Genomic DNA, 21579 nt, shown 5'->3' with positions numbered 1-21579 from the left:
TGGGCACTCGTGCACTCATGCAGCCAGACGCAAGCGCACACATGCACGCACACGCCACTGGTGTACCCATGCTCTGACACGCAGACACCCGCACAACGTACCGCTCACTATGGCGTGCACAAACGTACAATAGACACATTGGGTTGGGGGTTGCCATGATTTCTTTTGGACAATTCAAATATTCAAGAATATGCTCTTTGATAATAATTGATTGAGTAAAGATGCATGCCTGAAACTAGCATCCGCCCGCCAAGGGCGCCCAAATGGCCACCGCGGCCCGCCGCGGGCTAAACTAGCATACTGCCCACCGAGGGCGCCCAAATGGCTAAACTAGCCTACTGCCCACCGAGGGCGCGCAAATGGCCGCCGAGGCCAGCAAACCGCCCGCCGAGGGCTAAACTAGCATACTGCCCACCGAGGGCGCACACATGGCCGCCGAGGCCAGCAAACCGCCCGCCGAGGGGTAAACTAGTATACTGCCCACCGAGGGCGCTCAAATGGCCGCCGCGGCCAGCAAACCGCCCGTCGAGGGCTAAACCAGCAGACAACCCATCGAGGGTGCGCAAATTGCCACCGAGGCAAGCAAACTGCCCACCGTGGGCCGATATCATCTTGCCCGCCGAGGGCACACAAACGGCCACCGAGGCCAGCCAATCGCCCACCGAGGGCTCACACGACTGCCTGGCATCAGGCGTCACAACATACAGACATAATAGGAGGCCCGTTTGCCCCCCCCCCCCCCCCCCCACCGGAGAAACAAAATGCCCCTTCAAAAGGGGTGGGAGGGAGGGAAAAAACTTTGACTTCACACAGAAACTGCAACTGCAAAGAATGCTCCTTCGCACAAAGACAGCTCAGCAAAACACGTCTCCAAATAATTAGACGCTGGATCCACGATTGTCCATAAAATTTTGCCAGGCCATACACGGCGCACACAGCTTAATCACGAGGTGGTCACATGACACGCACTCGCAGCACTCCACCACCAGCATGCGTGTGCATGGGCTAACTAGGCTTTGCTGCGCAAAGCCCACATTTAACCCCTGCACCCGTCAACATGCAAGCACCTCAAGTGCACCCGCACGCCCAGCTTGGGCACTCGTGCACTCATGCAGCCAGACGCAAGCGCACACATGCACGCACACGCCACTGGTGTACCCATGCTCTGACACGCAGACACCCGCACAACGTACCGCTCACTATGGCGTGCACAAACGTACAATAGACACATTGGGTTGGGGGTTGCCATGATTTCTTTTGGACAATTCAAATATTCAAGAATATGCTCTTTGATAATAATTGATTGAGTAAAGATGCATGCCTGAAACTAGCATCCGCCCGCCAAGGGCGCCCAAATGGCCACCGCGGCCCGCCGCGGGCTAAACTAGCATACTGCCCACCGAGGGCGCCCAAATGGCTAAACTAGCCTACTGCCCACCGAGGGCGCGCAAATGGCCGCCGAGGCCAGCAAACCGCCCGCCGAGGGCTAAACTAGCATACTGCCCACCGAGGGCGCACACATGGCCGCCGAGGCCAGCAAACCGCCCGCCGAGGGGTAAACTAGTATACTGCCCACCGAGGGCGCTCAAATGGCCGCCGCGGCCAGCAAACCGCCCGTCGAGGGCTAAACCAGCAGACAACCCATCGAGGGTGCGCAAATTGCCACCGAGGCAAGCAAACTGCCCACCGTGGGCCGATATCATCTTGCCCGCCGAGGGCACACAAACGGCCACCGAGGCCAGCCAATCGCCCACCGAGGGCTCACACGACTGCCTGGCATCAGGCGTCACAACATACAGACATAATAGGAGGCCCGTTTGCCCCAAAAAAGATAGTAGTCCTAGAAACCATGGCATCCCGATCCCCGCAACCCACAACGAGCTAGCTTTGTGACCACAGCTGCAGGTGCCGCGAATTCCTCACATTAATACCGCGCCCGTGCAGGCATACACACACTAGTTATCATGGCGAGCGCCGCTCAATAACTTACAAGCTAGGCATCCCGGCTGCCTGCCGCACATAACGTTCGCATGCAGAGCTTCTCCAGCGGCCCGCCCGCTTTACTTGCCATTCACTTGCCCCACGCTGAGCCATGAGTGAAGCGCCACCGATACGCATGGAGTGAGAGCTGACCTCGTTCGTCCTCAGGGCTAGCCGCAGAATCTTGGTCAGTTCCTCCCTGGTCAGAAACCGGCCAGACGCAAACACAAACACTGGCTCCGTCGCCTCTCTCTGACCCGCAAGGTCCAGATAGGCGGTCAGGGCACGCACAGGGCAGAAGTCGTCGCGTGTCTCGCGCAGCTGTACTTGGCCGCCGTCACCCAGCTGGGCTGTCTTCGTCACCCGCAAGCGGACGACTGCCGATGATGCCTGGACACTGATCTGCTGCCAGGTTAGCGTGCGCGTGCTATCGACTCTTGTTGCATGCGGTGCCAGGAACTCACTCGCCCGCAGAAGGCCGTGGAACGCTGTCAAGACACTGGCCCAGATCATTGCGCGGTCCGACTCGCTGTAGTTGGACCGGAGTAGGAAATGCTGTAAGTCGGCCAGATCTTGCCCAGTGAGACCTCTCCGCGTCGTGGTTGCGGGACCCTGCCTCCTCTCAAGGCCCTTGAGAACTGCAGAAAGACGGACGGACTGCATACAAGTCACCGGAACACGCTTGCACAGCAAATGATACCGTACCGCTGACAAATACACACGCACAGTCGCCACACACCTCGTACGAGACAGCTCGGTAGCAAATAATACGATATCCTCCTTAGAGGGTGCAAGGGGATTGACAATATGTTTAACGCAATAATCATTGAAGGCATCAATGCCAGTGGAGAACGTTCTCGCTGAGCGTTCTGACACTGAACCTGCTACAAGGGCATCAGCCTCGAGGCCTAGAGCAGCACGGTCGGGCAGGGGCATGGCACTGGCGAAGCAGCCGCCGTTGGCGCCAGTTGACGGAAGCGGGTCAGCTGCAAGCGAGAAAGAGCATCAGCAATGCCGTTATTAGTACCAGCAATATGGCGGATATACAATATGAAATTGTGCCTAGCGGCAACAGCTAACATAAAACGGATCAACGCCATGGCCTGCTTGTTCCTACATGAACCATTCTTCCAAGCTCTAACTACCGCCTCGTTATCGCAATGAAACAGCAGCTTCTTCCCTGCCCAGCACGGACCCCAAATGCAGCAAGCTAGGGCAATGGGAACCATTTCTCTAACCATAATAACGCTTAGCTGAGGAGATTCAAACTCCTCCGGCCACTTCCCAAAAAACCAGTCGCCCTGGAAGTAGCCCCCGTAGCCCTCGCCGGAGGCGTCTGTGAACAACTGGAGGTCAGGAGAACGGGACCAGGCCTGGTCGTGGAAGAAGGACTTCCCATTCCAGTCGGCTGCAAAGCGATGCCACCAGACGATGTCGAGGCGCGCTTCCTCATCGATCGGGATCCGGGCAGACATGGAGGAAGCCGTTGTGCTGAGGTCAATGAGGCGCCGAATGAACGTGCGGCCCGGGGGGACCACCTTGGCGGCGAAGGACAGCGTGCCTATGAGGGACAGGAGCTCACGCTTGGAGCAGTCGGTGCGCTGGAGCCAAGTTGCCAGAGCTGCGTGGAGGGCGGACAACTTGTCCTGGGGGAGCCGAGTCGCCTGCTCCACACTGTCAACTTCGATCCCCAGCACAGTCATCACAGTCGTTGGAGGGACGACCTTGTCCTGGCCGGTAGCCACTGGAACGCCCAAGTTCTCAAACACGGTTAGCAGCGTCGCTTGTTGAATGGCTGCGGTAGATGACGATGGAGAGGGGCTAGGCGGGGCGACGCCGATGTAGTCGTCCAGATAATGCTCGAGGTCGGCCAGGGAATAGTTGTGCCGGAGTATCCAACATAGCGCATCTGCCAGCAGGTTGAAGAGAGCCGGGGAAGACCGCAGCCCGAATGGCAGGACCTTGTCGAAGTAATACTGCCCGTCCCACACCATGCCTAGGAGGGGCCAATCGTGTGGGTGGACGGGGATGTTTCGGAACGCGTGGCGGATATCCACCTTGTACATTAGCGCGCCCTTGCCGTGACGGATCACGTGCCCCACGACGACGTCCACAGTAATGTACTCGAGGCTGTACAGGTCTTCGGGAATGCCATCGTTGATACTAGCGCCGGCCGGCGCGGACAGATGCACTATCAGGCGGTGGCCACCTGACTTCTTCGGAATGACACCGACGCCAGCCGAGCGGAAGTTGGCGAACGGGGGTTGCCGAAACGGACCGGCCGTATGACCAAGCTGAACCTCTTTAGCGAGGTAAGCTGAAACAATCTCAGGGGAAACAAATGCCGAAGCAAGATTCTCACAAAGCAAAGAATGACGGGGACCGTCATAGCCAACTCTAAAACCATAGCGTAAACCATCTAACAAATGGGCAACAAATGCAGGATCAGGGTGTGCGAGCAATTCAATTTCCAATGCCTGCAGAACAATTGGAGTGTGAGGGGTGTGCGTGGGTAAGGCAGGGTGTGTACGTGCGTGCGAATCAGACACGAATGCATTAAAAACAACAGGAGTGTGAGGTGTGTGCGTGGATAAAGCAGGATACGGACTAGCCGGGGCCTCACTGGCCGGCGCGAGCCCCGCACCGGGTGGCGACGTGATCGGGAGCTCCGCAGGAGCTGCAGACGTGGCGATACCTACAGTTCCGAAAATTGCACCGGCCCTTGTTGTGCAGCTCGCACGCTGGCTGGGTCGTGCCGGGCTTGCGCTGGTCCCGGGAGGTGCAGGTGTTGGCGGTGTGTCCGAGACGCTTGCATAGCGGGCAGAGAACGAGCGCCTGGCCTGTGAAACAGCGGGTGTACAGGTCCTGATCCACCACATCCCACTGCATGCCAGGGCTGTGGGCGAGTTTCCGACGGAACTCCTCGTCATATTGGCACACCGCCGCCCACCTATATCGTTTCGCCGCTTGAATGATACGAAGCTGATATGTAATCAGCGACACCGCCCTTGCGGGTTGGGTGTCGCAGATCAGTGCGCAATACACCGACCATGCCTCCAGCCAAACGGGCAGGCTCTCCAGCTTGCGGCGGGATGGCAGGGACGGGGAGAGCACTAGCTGGCCACTATCCTCCGACACCCGGACTCGCTTTGCGGCTGGCTCGTCCGCGAGGGGGGTGAGGAACAACGCAAGCTCCACATATTCCCCGCGCAGCACCTTGTCGTACGTACTACGGGGCACGTGGTCAGTCACCCCATTACGGGACCCGACATTGACAGCACTAGGGTTACACACAAAATCATTGTACGGGAGACTGCTAGAGTTATTCACACTAGGACTAGGAGTAGGCACACGAGAGCTATGGATAGTCACACCACTAGGTATAGGGGGAGACAGCCCGTCGACGACAGTCGACGCAGCCACAGGGGTAGGGAGGCTAGCACTAGTAGGCACACGTGTGGAACTACTACTACACACACCCGTACCTGTAGGAAACGACTCCTCCACCTGCACCCGAGGCTCGGCAGTGTTGGCAGGGGCAGCCGGGCGGGACGGACGGCGTGTCGACTCCGCCTGACCCGAGGCTGCAGGGGCGACGGCTCTAACAGCCGCCTGGACAGATGTGGCGATCAAGGCCTGGAGGGTTGCCATTTGGCCAGGAGAAAACCCAGGCGCCGGAGCCGGCGTTGCCGGGGGAGCAGGGGGTGCTGCAGCAGCAGGAGAAGCTCGAGCCGCCATGCTGCGGGTCGGGGGAGCAGGGGGTGCTGCAGCAGCAGGAGGAGCTCGCACAGCCATGCTGCGGGTCGCGACACGTCGGGTGCTCATATTAATCTCCGCAAGTAACGGAGAAAAGGGGAAACCTCGGAAGGAAGAAAAAACTTTGACTTCACACAGAAACTGCAACTGCAAAGAATGCTCCTTCGCACAAAGACAGCTCAGCAAAACACGTCTCCAAATAATTAGACGCTGGATCCACGATTGTCCATAAAATTTTGCCAGGCCATACACGGCGCACACAGCTTAATCACGAGGTGGTCACATGACACGCACTCGCAGCACTCCACCACCAGCATGCGTGTGCATGGGCTAACTAGGCTTTGCTGCGCAAAGCCCACATATTGACACAGAGAGAGAGAGCGGGGTAAAGAGAGAGAGAGAGAGAGAGAGAGAGAGAGAGAGAGAGAGAGAGAGAGAGAGAGAGAGAGAGAGAGAGAGAGAGAGACAGAGACAGAGAGAGGGAGAGAGAGAGAGAGAGAGGGAGAGAGAGACACACACACACACACACACAAACACACAGAGACAGACAGACAGACAGACAGACAGACAGACAGACAGACAGACAGACAGAAGGAGAAAAGACAGAGATCCGGGATGTAACATCATCATGACATCGGCCGTTGCTGTGTATGTTGGATCCAAGGTAACGAAAAGACGACACATGGGCAATCTCCATGGTTCGAGTCGCGAGCGGCTCTAGATCGTCGTTAGAGGTGGGGGCCAGAAACCATGATTTTGGTTTGGGTGGGGGGCACACGCACACACACACACACGCACGCACGCACACACACACACACACACACACACACACACACACATGCACACACACACACATATACACATACATACATACACACACACACACACACACACACACACACACACACATGCACACACACACACATATACACATACATACATACACACACACACACACACACACACACACACACACACACACACCTTCCTTCCTTCCTTCTTCCACTGCCATGACTGGCTATGTGGCCCCATACGGGGCAGACCAGGAGACGTGTTGTCCACCGGGCGGGGAACGCCATACTCAGCGCGCGCGGGCCGCGCGAACAGCGTTACACTTGTGCGTCGCAATATCCTGTGGCCGACGAAAACTGCGCGCACAAGTGCCACAAATGAGGGGCTTCGCCACAGGCTCCATGCGGGACTGGACAATAGCGTCGACAGCGTCACGGCAGGTGACCCGCCATCCCTGTCGATCTTGGACGATGTCACCAAGCTGCTCCAGAGGAACGCCAACACACACACACACACACACACACACACAGACACACACGGACACACACACATACACACATACTTTGTACCATGTATATGCCCGTCACAAGAAAAGCACGCAAAGTTGTGGAAGTCAGGTCTCGCTGGACCAACCAGAATGGAGCTGCTACGGGCCTGAGCACGCAGCTTCCCCCAAGTTGCAGAAGGCAATGCAGTGCTGCAAGTGGCAGGCAATCCTACGTGAAAAATTGGCACATACACCTCCATATTAATAATTCCAACGAGAGAGCTCAGTTGAAAGCTCAGGGCCCTCACTATCTTTTTTGCCTAGGTTATCATGCATTATGCGATAGGAATAAACAACAGTTTTATTCGGCTGAAATAAAGGATACCAATAGACCCCACTTGTACTTGGCTGAAATAAATTGTTCATCGTTGTTATATCATTTAGTTTTTCATTTCGATATCGCACAAATAAAGAGCGCTTGGGCTTGAAGGCTAGAGAGGGCTTGACCGCCCAGGAGCCCTCGCTATGCTTAATATTTGCCTAGGTCATCATGTGTGTTGTTCGAACTGATAGAAACGTCTTTGCAATACAAAAACATGTGCATGACAATCAAAACTTTAGTTCATAAACGCACATCGATACATAACTCAAAACTCAAACTCTCAGACAGGTACATTCTACCAAGTAAAAGTAAATATAATAATAGATTACGCTTTGGTACTAGCTTATTTCATTTTTTTCAAGCCCTGTTTCAACATGTGGCCAGCAGTCTTTGCCAGAATGGTACGGAACATCAACGGAATAGGGCCAGGCTGGTGCGTAACATGATGATCACACCGAACAAGTTCGAGCATGAGAGCATGTATTTTCTCCTGCTGAATGGATGCCTGTGCAGCGGTCTCTAGCTGTCAACGCGTCTTGTCACGAAGGCGGTGAGTCTCCAAACGACGGGATATTTGCTCCGTCGTTTCTTGCTGTTGGCATAGCCTTTCGCAAGCACGGCGACTCTCGAGGCGGCGGGACCTCTCTTCTCCCTTCTTCTACTCTCTGTGTAGGCACTCCTGCCGACGCCGTCTGCTCAGAGCTTTAACACTGTCACCCCTGTCATTTTGCTCCTCCTCATAGTCCTCTTCTAATTATCTCAGCATTCTATTTATACAACAACTAGGACCATTAAAACACTGCAATCTACCCGATCCTTACATTCCCAGCCCATTAGTACCACATCCCTAAACTTTCGACCGATAGTACGACACGTTCTATGGTCTTTTGAAATCAAACCGCAACCATTACAATAATGCGATCTAAACCATAATGAGCGTTAGCATGCTAACGCAAGTTAGCAGGCAGTCCAGCGAGCTGGCCCGACCTGCACGCATGCGCGAGTCACATGGTCATGCGCCCTCCAAGATCCTGTACAATGTCTCTTGCATGTCATTGCTGTTTTCGACTTTCGAGCATGCAACTTGCGGAACATGCGTTCCCAAACAATTTCCTCCACAATTGTGCTCGCCCCGGTGTATCTTGCTAAGCTCAATGTTAAAAGTGCATTCTGCCGAATTCCCGTCCGCCCGGAGGATTGGTCCTTGTCGATCCGCTGGCAGGATCAATACTTTTATGAGAGTGCCCTGCCCTTCAGACTGTATTACGCTCCAGTCCAGCTATATGGAACTCTGTCGCATCCGCCAGTGAATGGATTATGTGCTAGCAGTTCGCACTCACACGCCTATTGCATTACGGGGAATACCTCAACTAACGTTACTTCCTCAGTGCATGCTCTGGACTTGTGTTAGCTTGCCAGCAATTCGCTATTCTGCTCCGAGCATTTACATACTTCGATGTTTCTCTGGCCCCAGCAAAAGTGGAGGGTCCAGCTCAAGTCCTGACGTTATTGGCATCATCCTATTACGGGGAGTGCCTCGACTAACGTTTCTGTCTCCATGCCTGCTCTGAACTTGTGTTAGCTCGCCAGCAACTCGCTACTCGGCGCCGCGCGTTTACATACCTCGGTGTTTTCTCTGGCGTCAGCGAAAGTGGAGGGTCCAGCCCACGTCCTGATGTTTATCGGCGTCATCCTGGACACCCGCCGCGCTAACATCAGTATGCCTATGGACGAACTTGCCGAGCTTCGTGATCTCCTTCGGGCCACTCTTCACACAGCTTCAACTACCCAATGTCAACTCGAGTCTCTTCTGGGAAAGCTCCCGTTTGCTACAAGAGTGATAGCCCCTGGATGCAAATTGCAGATTGTGGTCACTTGCCAACTGGTACCGGCAGCCGTGTTACCTGATCAAGCTCTCCAAAGAGTGCCTCAAAGATCTTTGCTGATGGCCTGAGCTCCTGGATTAGCGGAACGGCCGGTCCTTCTTCCTATACCCTAAATGGACGCCGTCCCCCGACTTGCTGGTATTCACTGATGCAAGTGGTGCACTTGGCCGGTGCTCGTACAATTTCGACCGGGGATAGGGCGATGGACAGTCAATCAAGCAGAGCAGCAATCGCAAAGGGTTGTTTGCAATTGTGGCAGCCCGCAGCACCTGGGAAAACTAGCGGCATCAGCTGCGAATGCCAATCGATGGGCATTTACAGCAACTGCGAGGATATTGCTCATCAGTTGTGGCTTTGGCCTGGCGTTGTACACCGGCCACTCGTTTCGAATCAGCTGCGGGACTCGATATTCAGAGAGGCGGGAAGGTGGAAAGCGATGTCTGCCCGAGTAACATTCGGACGCCACCTGCAGCCAAAGTATGGGTGGCTGCGGCAATGGCCTCAGCCCATGATATCAAGTTCTGACAGTCTTTACCTAGCTTGCACCGCTTACAGATTGCACGGGTAGCTGCACTTTGTGATCCGCTCCGGGAGTGCCGATTTATGGAATATATGCTCTCAACTGGTTATGCTTACCAATATATTTAGCATTTGGAGGCTCTACTCAGAGTCATTGGCGGCTCCATGCGGAGTCATTGGCGGCTCCATGCGGAGTCATTGGCGGCTCCATGCGGAGTCAATTTGGGGCTCCATGCGGGGTCATTCGGCGGCTCCATGCGGGGTCATTCGGCGGCTCCATGCAGAGTCATTCGGCGGCTCCATGCGAAGTCATTCGGTGGCCCCATGCGGAGTCATTTGCCGGCTCCAAGCAGAGTCATTTGCCGGCTCAGCTGCGAGCCATCTAGTGGCTCCAAGCAGAGCCATCATACCAGTTGCTCGAATCGGCACTCCCAGCTTAATCCAAAACTCGGTTGCTCTGTTGTGAGGTGGGGGGATGCTAACCTAGGAATGGGTTTGCTCCCCACACTGGAGCTAGCGCTATTCCGTCGACTTGACACTTGACAGACTCACGACTGCCATCCAGAGTCGCCACCACTATTTCTAAACCATACGGCTAATTATTTTAGTTAGCTATCCACTTACCGGTACAGTAAAACCTGTGACTACCGACCACCCCTTGGTGCCAGCAAAAGCGGTCTTTAGTAGCAGGTGGTCTTTAGTTAGAGGTTTGCACCGCGTGACCATATGTGGATCCCATTATATGATATGTATGTCAAAATGCAGCTAATACGATTCCCCAGGACTTGCGCAATGTCAGAAAGACGGAGAGATGGAGAGAGAGAGAGAGAGAGAGAGAGAGAGAGAGAGAGAAGATTAATTTTTTGCAGACTTCAAATTCAGCTGCTACTTCTGAAGCCAGGAGTCAAAATCCCTGGGGAAGTTTCGTTTCGCGCTGGGCTTCAAATTTGTTCATGCGATCAATCATACCGACTGTCCTTGTTGTGACTTCTGGATTGCTTGAACGCGATCCTTCAGCATCAGGACCTTGTGGTGCTGCTTTGTTTCTGGATTCCTTGATGCCATCGTCAATCCGTCTGTATGACTGGTGTGACAGAGCCGCCCAGTCTTCGTTTCTCCTCCGAGTAGTAACATCGACCAGAGAGCGCTTTCGATGCGCTCTCCAAGACGTTTCCTATCATGTTTTTTCTTGACAGCGCTTGAAATTTTGACAGGTGTAGTGCAGTCCACACCGACTCCACAGCCAAAATTACCTGCATTCATTTGTTCAGCTGTAGTATCGAAAGATTCTTTTCAGGACCATGGAAAATCAGTAAAATTTCAAGAAGGAGCTTCGAGCAACATTTGATTTCCTACATCGCGGTCGCTAGTTACGGGTCAAAAATTGTGTTTGGGACAGGAAAAGGCGGTCGCTGGTCGCGTTCAGAAGGTAGTCGCTAGTCACAGTGCATTTTGAATGTGAGACCTTCCGTGCCTGGCGAAGTGGTCGGTAGTACCAGGCTGGTCGCTAGTGACGGCGGTCTTTAGTTACAGGTTTTACTGTATATCCCTTACCGAAATTGTATTCTTGAACGCAATATTCTTCTTTCTTTTTCTTCTACTCCGTTCCATCAGCACTCGGCCGATAGCAGGAGATTGGTACCCACTGGGCTAGCATGCAGCAGCCAAAGCTGGGGCCTTTTCTTACTCCGTCAAACCCACTTCTTAAAACGAAACTGACGTGCATATTCACATTGCATGTTGTGAATGTCCCCATATTTGCCCCGACATCTTAGCTCGTACAGCGCTCCAGATACATCTATGCTACGGTGCGCACCGCATACTCGAATTACGGTACGGGACACATACGGGATACTGCACCAACCATGGCATGCCACGTGAACCACCCTACCAGACACCGTGACACGCACCGAATTACAGCGGTGTGGATACTGGCTAGCGCCAGATGCTACTAAAGTACAACTGAATAGCGTCTTTTGCATAGCTACGGGAATAATCTCATATCCCAAGTATTGCAGCTCTGCTAATAGAATAATTCTGGTTACTCCCACTCCATTTCTCTAGTGCTTATTTTTCTGAAAAAATATCATCTTTGGCACCAGAATGCTGCCACCAAGAGTACATTAACCAGAGTGTGCAGCCCAAAGAGAATCATCCCACGGCAAAGTTTATTGTTTAGGGTAGGGGTCAAACGGGTGTTCCGGGTACCTGGGTACCCGCCCGTTAATCTCAGGTACCGTTAGTAAAAGGGTACCCGTTTGTAAAAAAAAAAAAAAAAAGTTGGATTTCGATGATCCTATCGTATGCCAAGACTCAAAATAGGAGTGCGGATACTCTTTTCCTTTTCCTGTGCATTCCCGCTTTCGACTTTGTCAGGCAGGAGCAGGCTGAAAGACAGCCGTTCTCTCCACTCTAGTCCAAGTAAAAATCCTCGTACTGGAGGTTTTTGATTGTAATATGAGAAAATGCAAGACTTGAAACCGAGTCGTTCGAGGTGGCAGCTCAGTTACTAGAAAGTTACGATGGTTCTCCGACATCGACATCGAACCTGCCACAGTACTTGAAAATGAACTAGTGTCACCAGGCTGAGTGACCAGTCGGAGTGTCACACACGGCGATGTTCGTAGGTGGTAGCTATGATACTCATGGTTGTAGTTTGTTCCTTCAATCGACGAACTCGGTTTAGTTGAAAAGTTGTTCAAAATATTGCATACAAGATTACAGATTTGTGAAGATTCGTTTCACGAGTTCAACGAGCTAGCACTAGCAGCTAGCTGGCCAGCAGCACATCAGCTGTGTCAGGCACCCCAGCTAGCAATGGGTGCAAACATCTTCTGAATGGGAAGAGTACCAGTTCTCTGCGAACATAGCAAATAGGATTGGGCGAGATCACGGGAGTTTTGCTAAACTATTCTGTCCTTGCATGGCTTGAATCACATCGATCTGCAGTTGATTTGCGTACATGTATCAAAATACATGTAGCACTAGGACCATGTACGATTGTAACTGCCTGTGAAGTTATGTTTATGGGCAAATGTACGGATGACATTAATTTGGAACCTTCATTGCCATAATATTATCATGAGACACGAATAAATAGAATGCGAATCATAATGTGGTATCAAAATACAACCTGAGAATATACAAATTTAAAAATCATGATTTATGTGATAAATGCACACAAAAATAATATGGCTGCTAAAGGGTACCCGTTAACCCGCCCGTTAAGAAAATTACCCGTTCGTTAGTTAAAGGTACACCCGTTTGAGCCGTAGTTTAGGGCATAGACTCGCAGTAACAGGCTCACCTTTGCTGCATCACACACCGCTTCACACGGTCATCTACTCTATCACCATGGTAATTTCTGTTGCACATTGCTGCTTGTTAAACAAAAACGTAGAAAACACACCGAATTTCCAGGTAATTACCATGGTGATACGGTACTTTAGCTGGAACCTATTGTATGACGGGTTTTCTATGATTGATAATGACCCAGAGAGAAACTAAACCGGTATCGAATTCCAGTCAGCGACGCAATTCTTCTGAGGTGTAAAGTGACTTCAGGAATATGTTGCAGAAAACTGCGATGCATGCTGATTATTTACTGTGCCCTATTGTGCACAATATACCAGGTGTGTTACTCAGGGATGAAGTAGATGCACACACGTGCCGGGCATCACGGCACAGGTTAGGTTTGCTACTAGCCGCTGCAGTGTACTTGTGGTCCGAACTTGCACTCTACTCAACTCTGCATACGCAAAGAGTGCTGGTGCCGAAATGAACCAGAAGGGTCACGCGGCTGAGTGGGACGCAACAACACTGACTCTGTCTACCCATGTACACAGATATGATAGGGTATGCAGTACCTGCTCTAAGATTTAACACAAACCGGGTACACGTCTACCTGGCACAATTCCTGCAACACTGGGCCAGAGCCAGATGCGTTCAAGTGCGGCTACTGTGTGTCAGGGAGTCGTAAACTTACTTTCGACTTCCTGATGTACATGATTGTACATGTACATGTATGAACGTACTCGCACTGGGCACTCTGGCCGCACGCATCTGCACGCGTATGCAGCCTGTCAGTGGCGGTATACCCTCGAACGGTATAAAAAAGTATAGTACTCGACAGGACTTCCGACCAGGTCGCAGGTAACCCAGTGTTCTTTTTCCAAAAGGTCCAAGTACTCACAAACAGGGCCACTGACCCGGCTCTGGAGCAGACACTGGTAATCTAGGTCCAAGTTTGCTCGATTATGTTCTGACGCTTCATGTGCTTTCATAGCCAAGGTTTCTCACTTTCTTCGCAAGCTCTTTTAGTCTTGAGAGTTGACAACTGCTTATGGTTGTGTTGGCAGAAAACATGTCAGCTAATCTGACAACCGTCCAACCCCATTTTACTGGTAAGTAGTCAGCGAGTGGCTTTGATGGAGCCATACAGTACTAGAGGGGAAGTTACGCGGCATATTTGTGCTTCCTTTTTGAAAACACGTTCTCGCTCGAAGGGTTTCTAAACTTTATCCCTGCGCTCATTGATGGAGTTCATCGATGGAGTTGCCAGCGGCACTCTACAGAAGAACAATGTTGTCAAGTTTTTTATGAAAAATTGTCAAACATTTTCAAATTGCTATAAGTTTGGTTAGGGCCGGGTTCCACTGCGGCTCCGCAGCTCCGCTGCTCCACGGTACTTGGCTGCATGCAGCAGAGCGGCGCGGTTCCAGTGACACTCGCCATTCACGGTACCGCGATCGTGCTCGACGTTTTTTTTATGACATTTAGCCTGCCTGCGCGCGCGTGAAATCCAAAAAAATCCTCGTATTCTGGCCTGTGCAACGAATTAAAATTCCCCCGAATAAAACAATTAAGTGCGGGAAACAATGCAAGCCGTGACCGCGGCTTGCATTTTTTTGTATCAAGCAGCGAAGCGAAAGCTGGTGATGAGCCGCGGCCTCGCTGGACCAGCTCGTAATGATGACGTTTCATGCCGTGGATGATGTGCGGCGGAGCGGCAGTGGAACCCAGCCCTTAGGCAAAGGAAATTTGTCATTTATTTGTTTATGCTGCATAGATGGAGAGCTGCACACTCTGGCTTATGGACTCTCGCCTACAGTGTAGTCGTACTGCTAGTGTACTGGCATTACAGAAGACACGAAAAACGAGAACATAATTATGGCGAGAAAGTAATTACTGGCTAAGAATTGCCCTAAGACTTACCGCTTCTCAGTGCTCCATACCAGGAAGTAGTACACTACCTACTCCCTGCTCCATACGAGTGTTCTCTCCTCATTCTCTGCATCCTTTACCTCAGGAGTCTCGTCCATTTAGCGGCTCAAATGCTTGAGCTCCGGATAGCGGAAAATAGCTCGTCGTCCATTAGCGGCTCTAATAGTACCTGGTCTGAAGTGTCGCAGTCTAGCACAACTATGATTTTTTCCAGGAGGGTAAGGGTTGCAAACCCAAAGAGACCCTAAGCTTCGTCTATCAAACAAAACAATTGCCCTAAAAAATGGAAGAGGAAAAGAGTGAGCGAGCTGGTCTGAGCGCGCTACTTTTCAAAAAATAGAAGCTGAAAGCCATCAAAGTCAAAGCATTCTGGCTAGCGCGTTTGTGTATGTCACGAGCGCTAGCGCGCTAGTCGCAGCAAACGCTCGCAGGCCAGAGTTAGCGCTATTTGGGCTGTTTGCCGCACGCGGCAGCTGGATGGATCACGTGATCCAAGCTGACAAATAAGGTCCGATGGTTCAGCTACATTGAGCCACAAGCGTTTGGTTTCCGCCCAACATTGTCGATCTGCATGTTTGCACTAGCGTGCAGCTGAACCAACGCAGCCGAACCAACGTGCCTTGCAATGCTTTGCTAGGCTTTTCTTTCACTGTATCTTTTTGGTCACATATAATACCGTACACTTTTCTTACTCAACAGAATCTTAGAACGAAGAAGGAACGGTCGGTTGTTGTCTTTGGCGGTGTGTCGGATCATAGTGCATGCTACTAGGCGCCATTCGGTTACAGCACTTTTTGGTGCCGAAACCCGGGACTCAGGAGTTTGTGTTGTAACTCGGAATAGTCGGGCGAATTGGGTAGCAGTGCAAGATGGCCAAAGTCGAATGCTTCTTGAGACCGTTCCGCGGGGGTCGGGACGACCTGAGCGAATTCTGGGCGAAGTTCTCAGTTGTCGCGGACTTGCAGAAGTGGGACTCGGACGAAAAGAAGATGGCGAATCTACCGCTCTATCTCGAGGGTGAGGCGTTCACCGTGTGGAACGAGATGGCGGCAGCGGATAAGAAGAAGCCGGCCGATGTGAAAGCGAAGCTGACCGCCGCTTTTGGGATGGCACCGGATCAAGCATACTCGATGTTTACGTCCAGGATCTTGCGAGGAGACGAGTCGGTGGACAACTTCGCAGCGGACTTGAAGAGGCTTCTCACCTTGTCTGGTGAGCAGGTTGATGCTGATGGGAAGAATAAAATAGTGATCGGGCAGTTTCTCTCCGGGCTTCCCTCTCAGTTTGCGAAGGAGCTCCGTATGAGTGGAAAAACGGACACCATCGACGATTGCGTGGAGTACGTCAGGCGGCTTAGAAGCGTGGAACGATCGATGAAGCCCGGTGTGGCAGCAGTGAGCTACGGTGCTCTAGACGATCGGGCTCCATCAGGCTCTTCCAGGATGACCGCTGCAGCAGGTGTAGGTCGCGACTCCGCAAGACGTGTCCTGTGTTACAAGTGTGGTCAAGTTGGCCACTTCAAGCGGAACTGCCCTGCGAGCACGAGTATTGGTACCGGTAGCCACAAGCAAGCCAAACACAGTCAGCTGACGTGTTTATTCTGCGACGAGGCTGGGCATATGATGAGAGATTGTTCGGAGTTCAAGGCCTTCAAGCAGAAGAAGCAGCGGGGTGGGAGTGCAGCCGCTGCTCCTGTGCACTCTGGTGATCATGGTGACTCCAAGGTGTTATGCCTGAGCAGTGGAGGTGACAGTCTGCCACGGATCTTTGTGGACATCAAACGGTCCGGCGGTCCAAGCAAGCGTGTAGTAGCTGCTGTGGACACCTGTGCATCCCGCTCCCTTGTAGCTAGCGCCCTGGCAACCGACCTAGCTTTGGATATCAGGCCTACGTCATCGACAATTAATGCGATCGATGGCAGTCCGGTGGATGTCCGTGGCGTCGTGGAGTGTACAATCTCACGGCTGGATAGTGCTGTGGTTCGCCTACGTGAGACCGAGACTGACATGCTGGTGGTGGACGACCTGTCTGTCGTGGAGGCTGATGTGCTGATTGGAGTTAACAGCATCGCGACTCTGGGTGGTGTGCATATGCAGTATGACGCAGGAGAACTGGTGGGGGTTGTATTCGGGACCGTCAATGCTGCATGCCCATTGGTGCTGGCGTCGAGCACCCCAGATGAGCATCCATCACGCCCCGAGTCGGAAGCACGAGCCGTCGCTGAAGACTTTCACCACGCGGACGTGGAGAAGCTCAGCAATGGCGATGTTGTGCTGCGGGCATCAGATATGATCCTCCGGTGGAGTACGGCTGACAAGGCGTGGGAGGTGCAGTGGCAATGGGCGGACAAGACGGAGCCGACTACGTGCATCGGGTCAGGCCTTGGAGAGTACCCACGATCCAAGCTCTCCAAGGAGCAGGAACAGCTATTTGGAGATGAGGTTGAAAAATGGCTCGGCAACGGCTGGCTAGTGAAGCATGACGTCGAGAAGCATGGTGAGCCGAGATGTGTGCTGCCTCTGCTCGCTGCTACGCAGGAGCATAAGGCATCAACGCCAGTTCGGCCCTGCCTCGACTACCGGCTCCTCAACCAGAAGCTGACGTCGCACCCTGGCACAGACGCTCCGGCATGTGGCGAGACGCTACGGAGGTGGCGTCAAGCGGGCGTTCCGCAAGCGTATCAGCTGCTGGATATCAGCAAAGCGTACCTACAGGTACGCATTCATCCCGATTTGTGGCGTTATCAGTGCGTGGTGTGGCGTGGCGAAGTGTACGTCCTGGAGCGGATGGGCTTCGGGCTGTCCGTGGCTCCAAAGGCAATGGACTTGATCGTGAAGTGGGCCACGCGTGATCTCGCTGGCGTAGACAACTACGTGGATGATCTCTACGTCCCAGAGCAGCTCGTCGACCGCACCAAGTCGCGGCTCCTGGAGTATGGCCTGCCAACCAAACCGGCTGAGCCAGCTGTGAGTGCGCGTGTGCTAGGTCTGCAACTTCAGGCTGATGAAGAGGGGAGTGTGTCGTGGACGCGTCGCGAAGGTGTGTCTCTACAGCTACCCGACAAACCAACGAAGCGCGAACTGTTTAGTTGGTGTGGCAGAGTGATTGGGCACTACCCTGTGTGTGCCTGGCTGCGCCCATCGTGTTCGTATGTCAAGCGCCTTGCCTGCACGTCAGAGGTGGCATGGGATCAGGCTGTACCGGAAGCTGTCTTGAAGTGTTGCCGCGACATTGTTCACCGCCTGTGCAATGATGATCCCGTTAGCGGAGTGTGGTACGCTGACCCAACGATGGGTACGTGGCGAGCGTATTGTGACGCGTCCAACCTGGCAATTGCCACGGTGCTCACGCAGGATGGCAAGGTTGTCGAGGATGGTTCATGGTTGCGAGACAAAGCAGACAAGCGTCATATCAATGTGGCGGAGCTCGAGTCGTCTCTGAAGGCGCTGGATCTGGCCATCCGGTGGGACGTCAAGAACCTGACCATCGTGACCGACTCGAAGACGGTTGCTGGTTGGTTGCGCTCGGTCTCGCAGAATACTCATCGCGTGAAGGTCGGGGGTCTCCACGAGTCTCTCGTCCGTCTCCGCCTGCAGGTGTTTCAGGACACTGTGGCTGCTGCTGGCATGACGGTGTCCGTGGAGTGGGTCCCCTCGGAGTCGAACGTTGCAGATCGGCTCACCCGCGTGCCGACCTCATGGCCTCCCTGTCGGGAGGAAGCAGGTGAAATCGCAGCAGCGCTACCAGCAAGCTCTATGAAGGGGCCAACGTCGATGCGGTCTATCCGCGGGTGCCAAGCGGTAGATGCGGACGTGCAGCTGACAGTGACACAGCTACAGGATGGAAAGCAAGTGACGAGCCAGCTGTACAAGAAATCAAAGGGTCAGCTGCGTGTTATTGATGGCGTCCTGTACCTCAGTCGTGTGGACCCCGTCGATGGTGATGTGATCGTACCGGTCCTGCCTACTGCACTGCAGAGTGAAGCCGTCGGTGCTGCTCACCGCAACACCGGACATGGTAACTGGGAGACCATGTGGGGCAGTCTTCGGAAGTGCTGTCATTTCCCACAGATGGCGCAACGCTGCCAGGAAGTCGTCCGAGACTGCGGGACGTGCCGTGCAGCGAACCCGTCGCGAGGAGAGCTCAACCCTCCAGCCGCGAGAAGCGACCTACCAACCAGGCCGTGGGAAGTCATCCAGATTGATACGTTAGAGCTGGGACCCAGCCGCAGTAGTTCCTACCATTGTGTCCTCGTGTGTGTGGACATGTTCACACGGTGGGTGGAAGTCGTACCCCTAGCCCGCCATGATGGTGTCAGTGTCGCGGAGGCGCTTGTTGGTATTTGCACCCGGTTTGGCCCACCAAGCGTAATTCGATGTGACAACGGCACGGAGTTTGTTAACTGTGTGGTGTCGTCTCTGCTATCGATATTCGGCGTACATGTGAGGCATGGAGCTGTGCGCCACCCTCAGAGCCAAGGGGGAGCCGAGCGCTTCAATCGCACGCTGCTGGGTCTTATCCGCAAAGTGGTCGAGTACAGCAGCGATTGGCAGACAGAGCTGAGCATGCTGCTCTACTACTACAGGGTGCGGCCGCACAGTGCTACTGGGATTTCGCCATGCGCCGCAATGATGGGATGGGAACCACGCAACCTCCTGGTCGAGCGCGAGGAAGAAGACCTCAGTTTGTCAAGCTGGGTTGAAAGCTTGGCAGAGAAGACGGCACGTGTGCGAGACCTCGTAAACGAAGAGCTCTCCCGGAACGACACAGAGAGCGTGATCGAAGGAGCAGAGTACAGCGTAGGGGATGCGGTGCTGTTACGTCGGCCTTCCCGGAGCCGCAAATGCCTGGCACCGTACGAGCCTGGGTGGCGCATCGTTCGCGTTGTGTCGCCGTCGACAGTTGTCATCACCCGGGCTGCTGATCCACACTCAGCGGAGAAGATTGTCAACGTGGAGATCATCAAGAGGGATGTCGCCCGTAACTTGGCCCAACCAACAGCGCCGATGGACGACAGTGCAGCGGCAACAGATGGTGGTTATCTGTACCAGCCAGCATCAGTGCTGCCAGGCCCTGAGCCCAACATTGGGGATGGCGGCATTCGCATGTCCCTGCGAGACAGATCTGCCATTAGGCCACCGCAGCGCTATGGCTCCTGAAACTGCACGTGTGCCGTGTTATCAGTCTAGCTTGGCGCGTGCTTAGTTGGGAGCAAGCTAGCAAATGCAAGACCCATTACGCATTTTGCTATTCTCTTGTTTAGCTGTTGGTGGAGTGTTGTTCTTTTCTTTGGAGAACCTTAGTTCTACGTTTTAGTGCAAGTTCCCTGTTTTGTTGTGTTACCAGGGGGGAATGTGTGATCGAATCCATGTGTTCAATGCATTCTAGGTTGCTAACATAACAAACCGGACCAGACACGGTATGGACTCATGATTGTATGTAGGTGTGAACAAGTTAGTTTCTGGCAATGTTGTGGTGTTTGGTTTCCGCCCAACATTGTCGATCTGCATGTTTGCACTAGCGTGCAGCTGAACCAACGCAGCCGAACCAACGTGCCTTGCAATGCTTTGCTAGGCTTTTCTTTCACTGTATCTTTTTGGTCACATATAATACCGTACACTTTTCTTACTCAACAGAATCTTAGAACGAAGAAGGAACGGTCGGTTGTTGTCTTTGGCGGTGTGTCGGATCATAGTGCATGCTACTAGGCGCCATTCGGTTACAAGATCATGGTGATGACACCCTCGCGGGAGCAGAAAAGATGTGAAAGCACGGGTTCTGAACCCCCTTGGGACAATAATGTTTCTGAACATAGCTATGTCGGCGTGCATTTGGCGAGTAGCCCTTCATGTTTATACCCCACCGCCCCTCCACCACACTGTCTATAGTCTATAGTCTATAGTGTGGCTTAGGCGTCAGACTTTACTGGTGTACATGTACTAATATGCGTATTTTCCACTGGATGGACTCCATGGGTAAACCCTAGTCAATCTCAAAGGGAGCCCTACACAATGTGTACTTCAGTATGTCATACCTACCACTAGTACTAGTCTGAATAGGGCTCCAGGTTCCGGTGCAAAGTTATCCCAGCACAAGATGGAGGACAAAGACTCACCATGGTCACTGAAGTGAAGGAAGTTCAAGGAAAAGTGCAACGTGCTCCTGATTGGAACCAGATACTGGTGGGTTGGGCTTTCGTCTTGCACGTGACCATAATGTCCTCGTAATTACATGCGGTACAATACTTATCTGGGCAGAATGGCCAATGCCTATGATGGTATTATACACTATCTAGTTGAGCAAATGGAAAAGGCAAAGCCTGAAGAAAACATTGACTGTCACCACCAGGACTCGAACCAGGGACGTTCGCTTGAGGCCAGCGATGCTCTAACCACATAGCTATAGTGTACTAGTACTAGTAACTGTCATCCAAGCAAGCATTATATCCAACCTAGCCAAGCCTATGATGGCCGAGCGTTTCACACAAAAATAAGGAAAACTTGACGATTGTTGGATTCATACCATGTCGAGCAGAGCATGGCCCGGTGAAGTGA

General features: G+C 53.0%; 2 protein-coding genes and 1 long non-coding RNA gene across 3 annotated transcripts; 1 reads left to right on the top strand and 2 right to left on the bottom strand.

Annotated features, from left to right (window-relative positions):
* Positions 1-795: 795 nt before the first annotated feature.
* On the bottom strand, positions 796-6062 carry LOC135817105 (uncharacterized). Its single transcript, XM_065330223.1, has 2 exons — positions 5466-6062; positions 796-2618 (listed from the first exon to the last, which is right to left on the bottom strand). The coding sequence occupies exons 1-2, from the start codon at positions 5803-5805 to the stop codon at positions 1987-1989; spliced, it is 972 nt and encodes a 323-aa protein (XP_065186295.1). The 5' UTR covers positions 5806-6062; the 3' UTR covers positions 796-1986.
* A 169-nt stretch (positions 6063-6231) lies between these two features.
* Positions 6232-15564, bottom strand: LOC135817107 (uncharacterized). The gene is made up of 3 exons (XR_010553508.1): positions 15017-15564; positions 6721-7009; positions 6232-6453 (listed from the first exon to the last, which is right to left on the bottom strand). It is a non-coding gene; the product is annotated as an uncharacterized LOC135817107 (long non-coding RNA).
* A 330-nt stretch (positions 15565-15894) lies between these two features.
* On the top strand, positions 15895-20184 carry LOC135816506 (uncharacterized). The gene has a single exon (XM_065329701.1). The coding sequence runs from the start codon at positions 15895-15897 to the stop codon at positions 20182-20184; it is 4290 nt and encodes a 1429-aa protein (XP_065185773.1).
* The last annotated feature ends 1395 nt before the right edge of the window (positions 20185-21579 follow it).

The sequence above is a fragment of the Sycon ciliatum genome, chromosome 5 (genome assembly GCF_964019385.1).
Source record: "Sycon ciliatum chromosome 5, ocSycCili1.1, whole genome shotgun sequence".
NCBI lineage: Eukaryota > Metazoa > Porifera > Calcarea > Leucosolenida > Sycettidae > Sycon > Sycon ciliatum.
Note: the sequence above shows the minus strand (reverse complement) of the source record. Positions and strands in the feature narration are given on the sequence as shown.

Coding starts and splice junctions, on each gene's coding strand:
- LOC135816506 (XM_065329701.1), top strand. CDS start 15,895: ATGGCCAAAGTCGAATGCTTCTTGAGACCGTTCCGCGGGGGTCGGGAC.
- LOC135817105 (XM_065330223.1), bottom strand. CDS start 5,805: ATGAGCACCCGACGTGTCGCGACCCGCAGCATGGCTGTGCGAGCTCCT. Junction 2,619..5,465: donor GGAGGAGTCGTTTCCTACAG/GTACGGGTGTGT, acceptor GTCTTTCTGCAG/TTCTCAAGGGCCTTGAGAGG.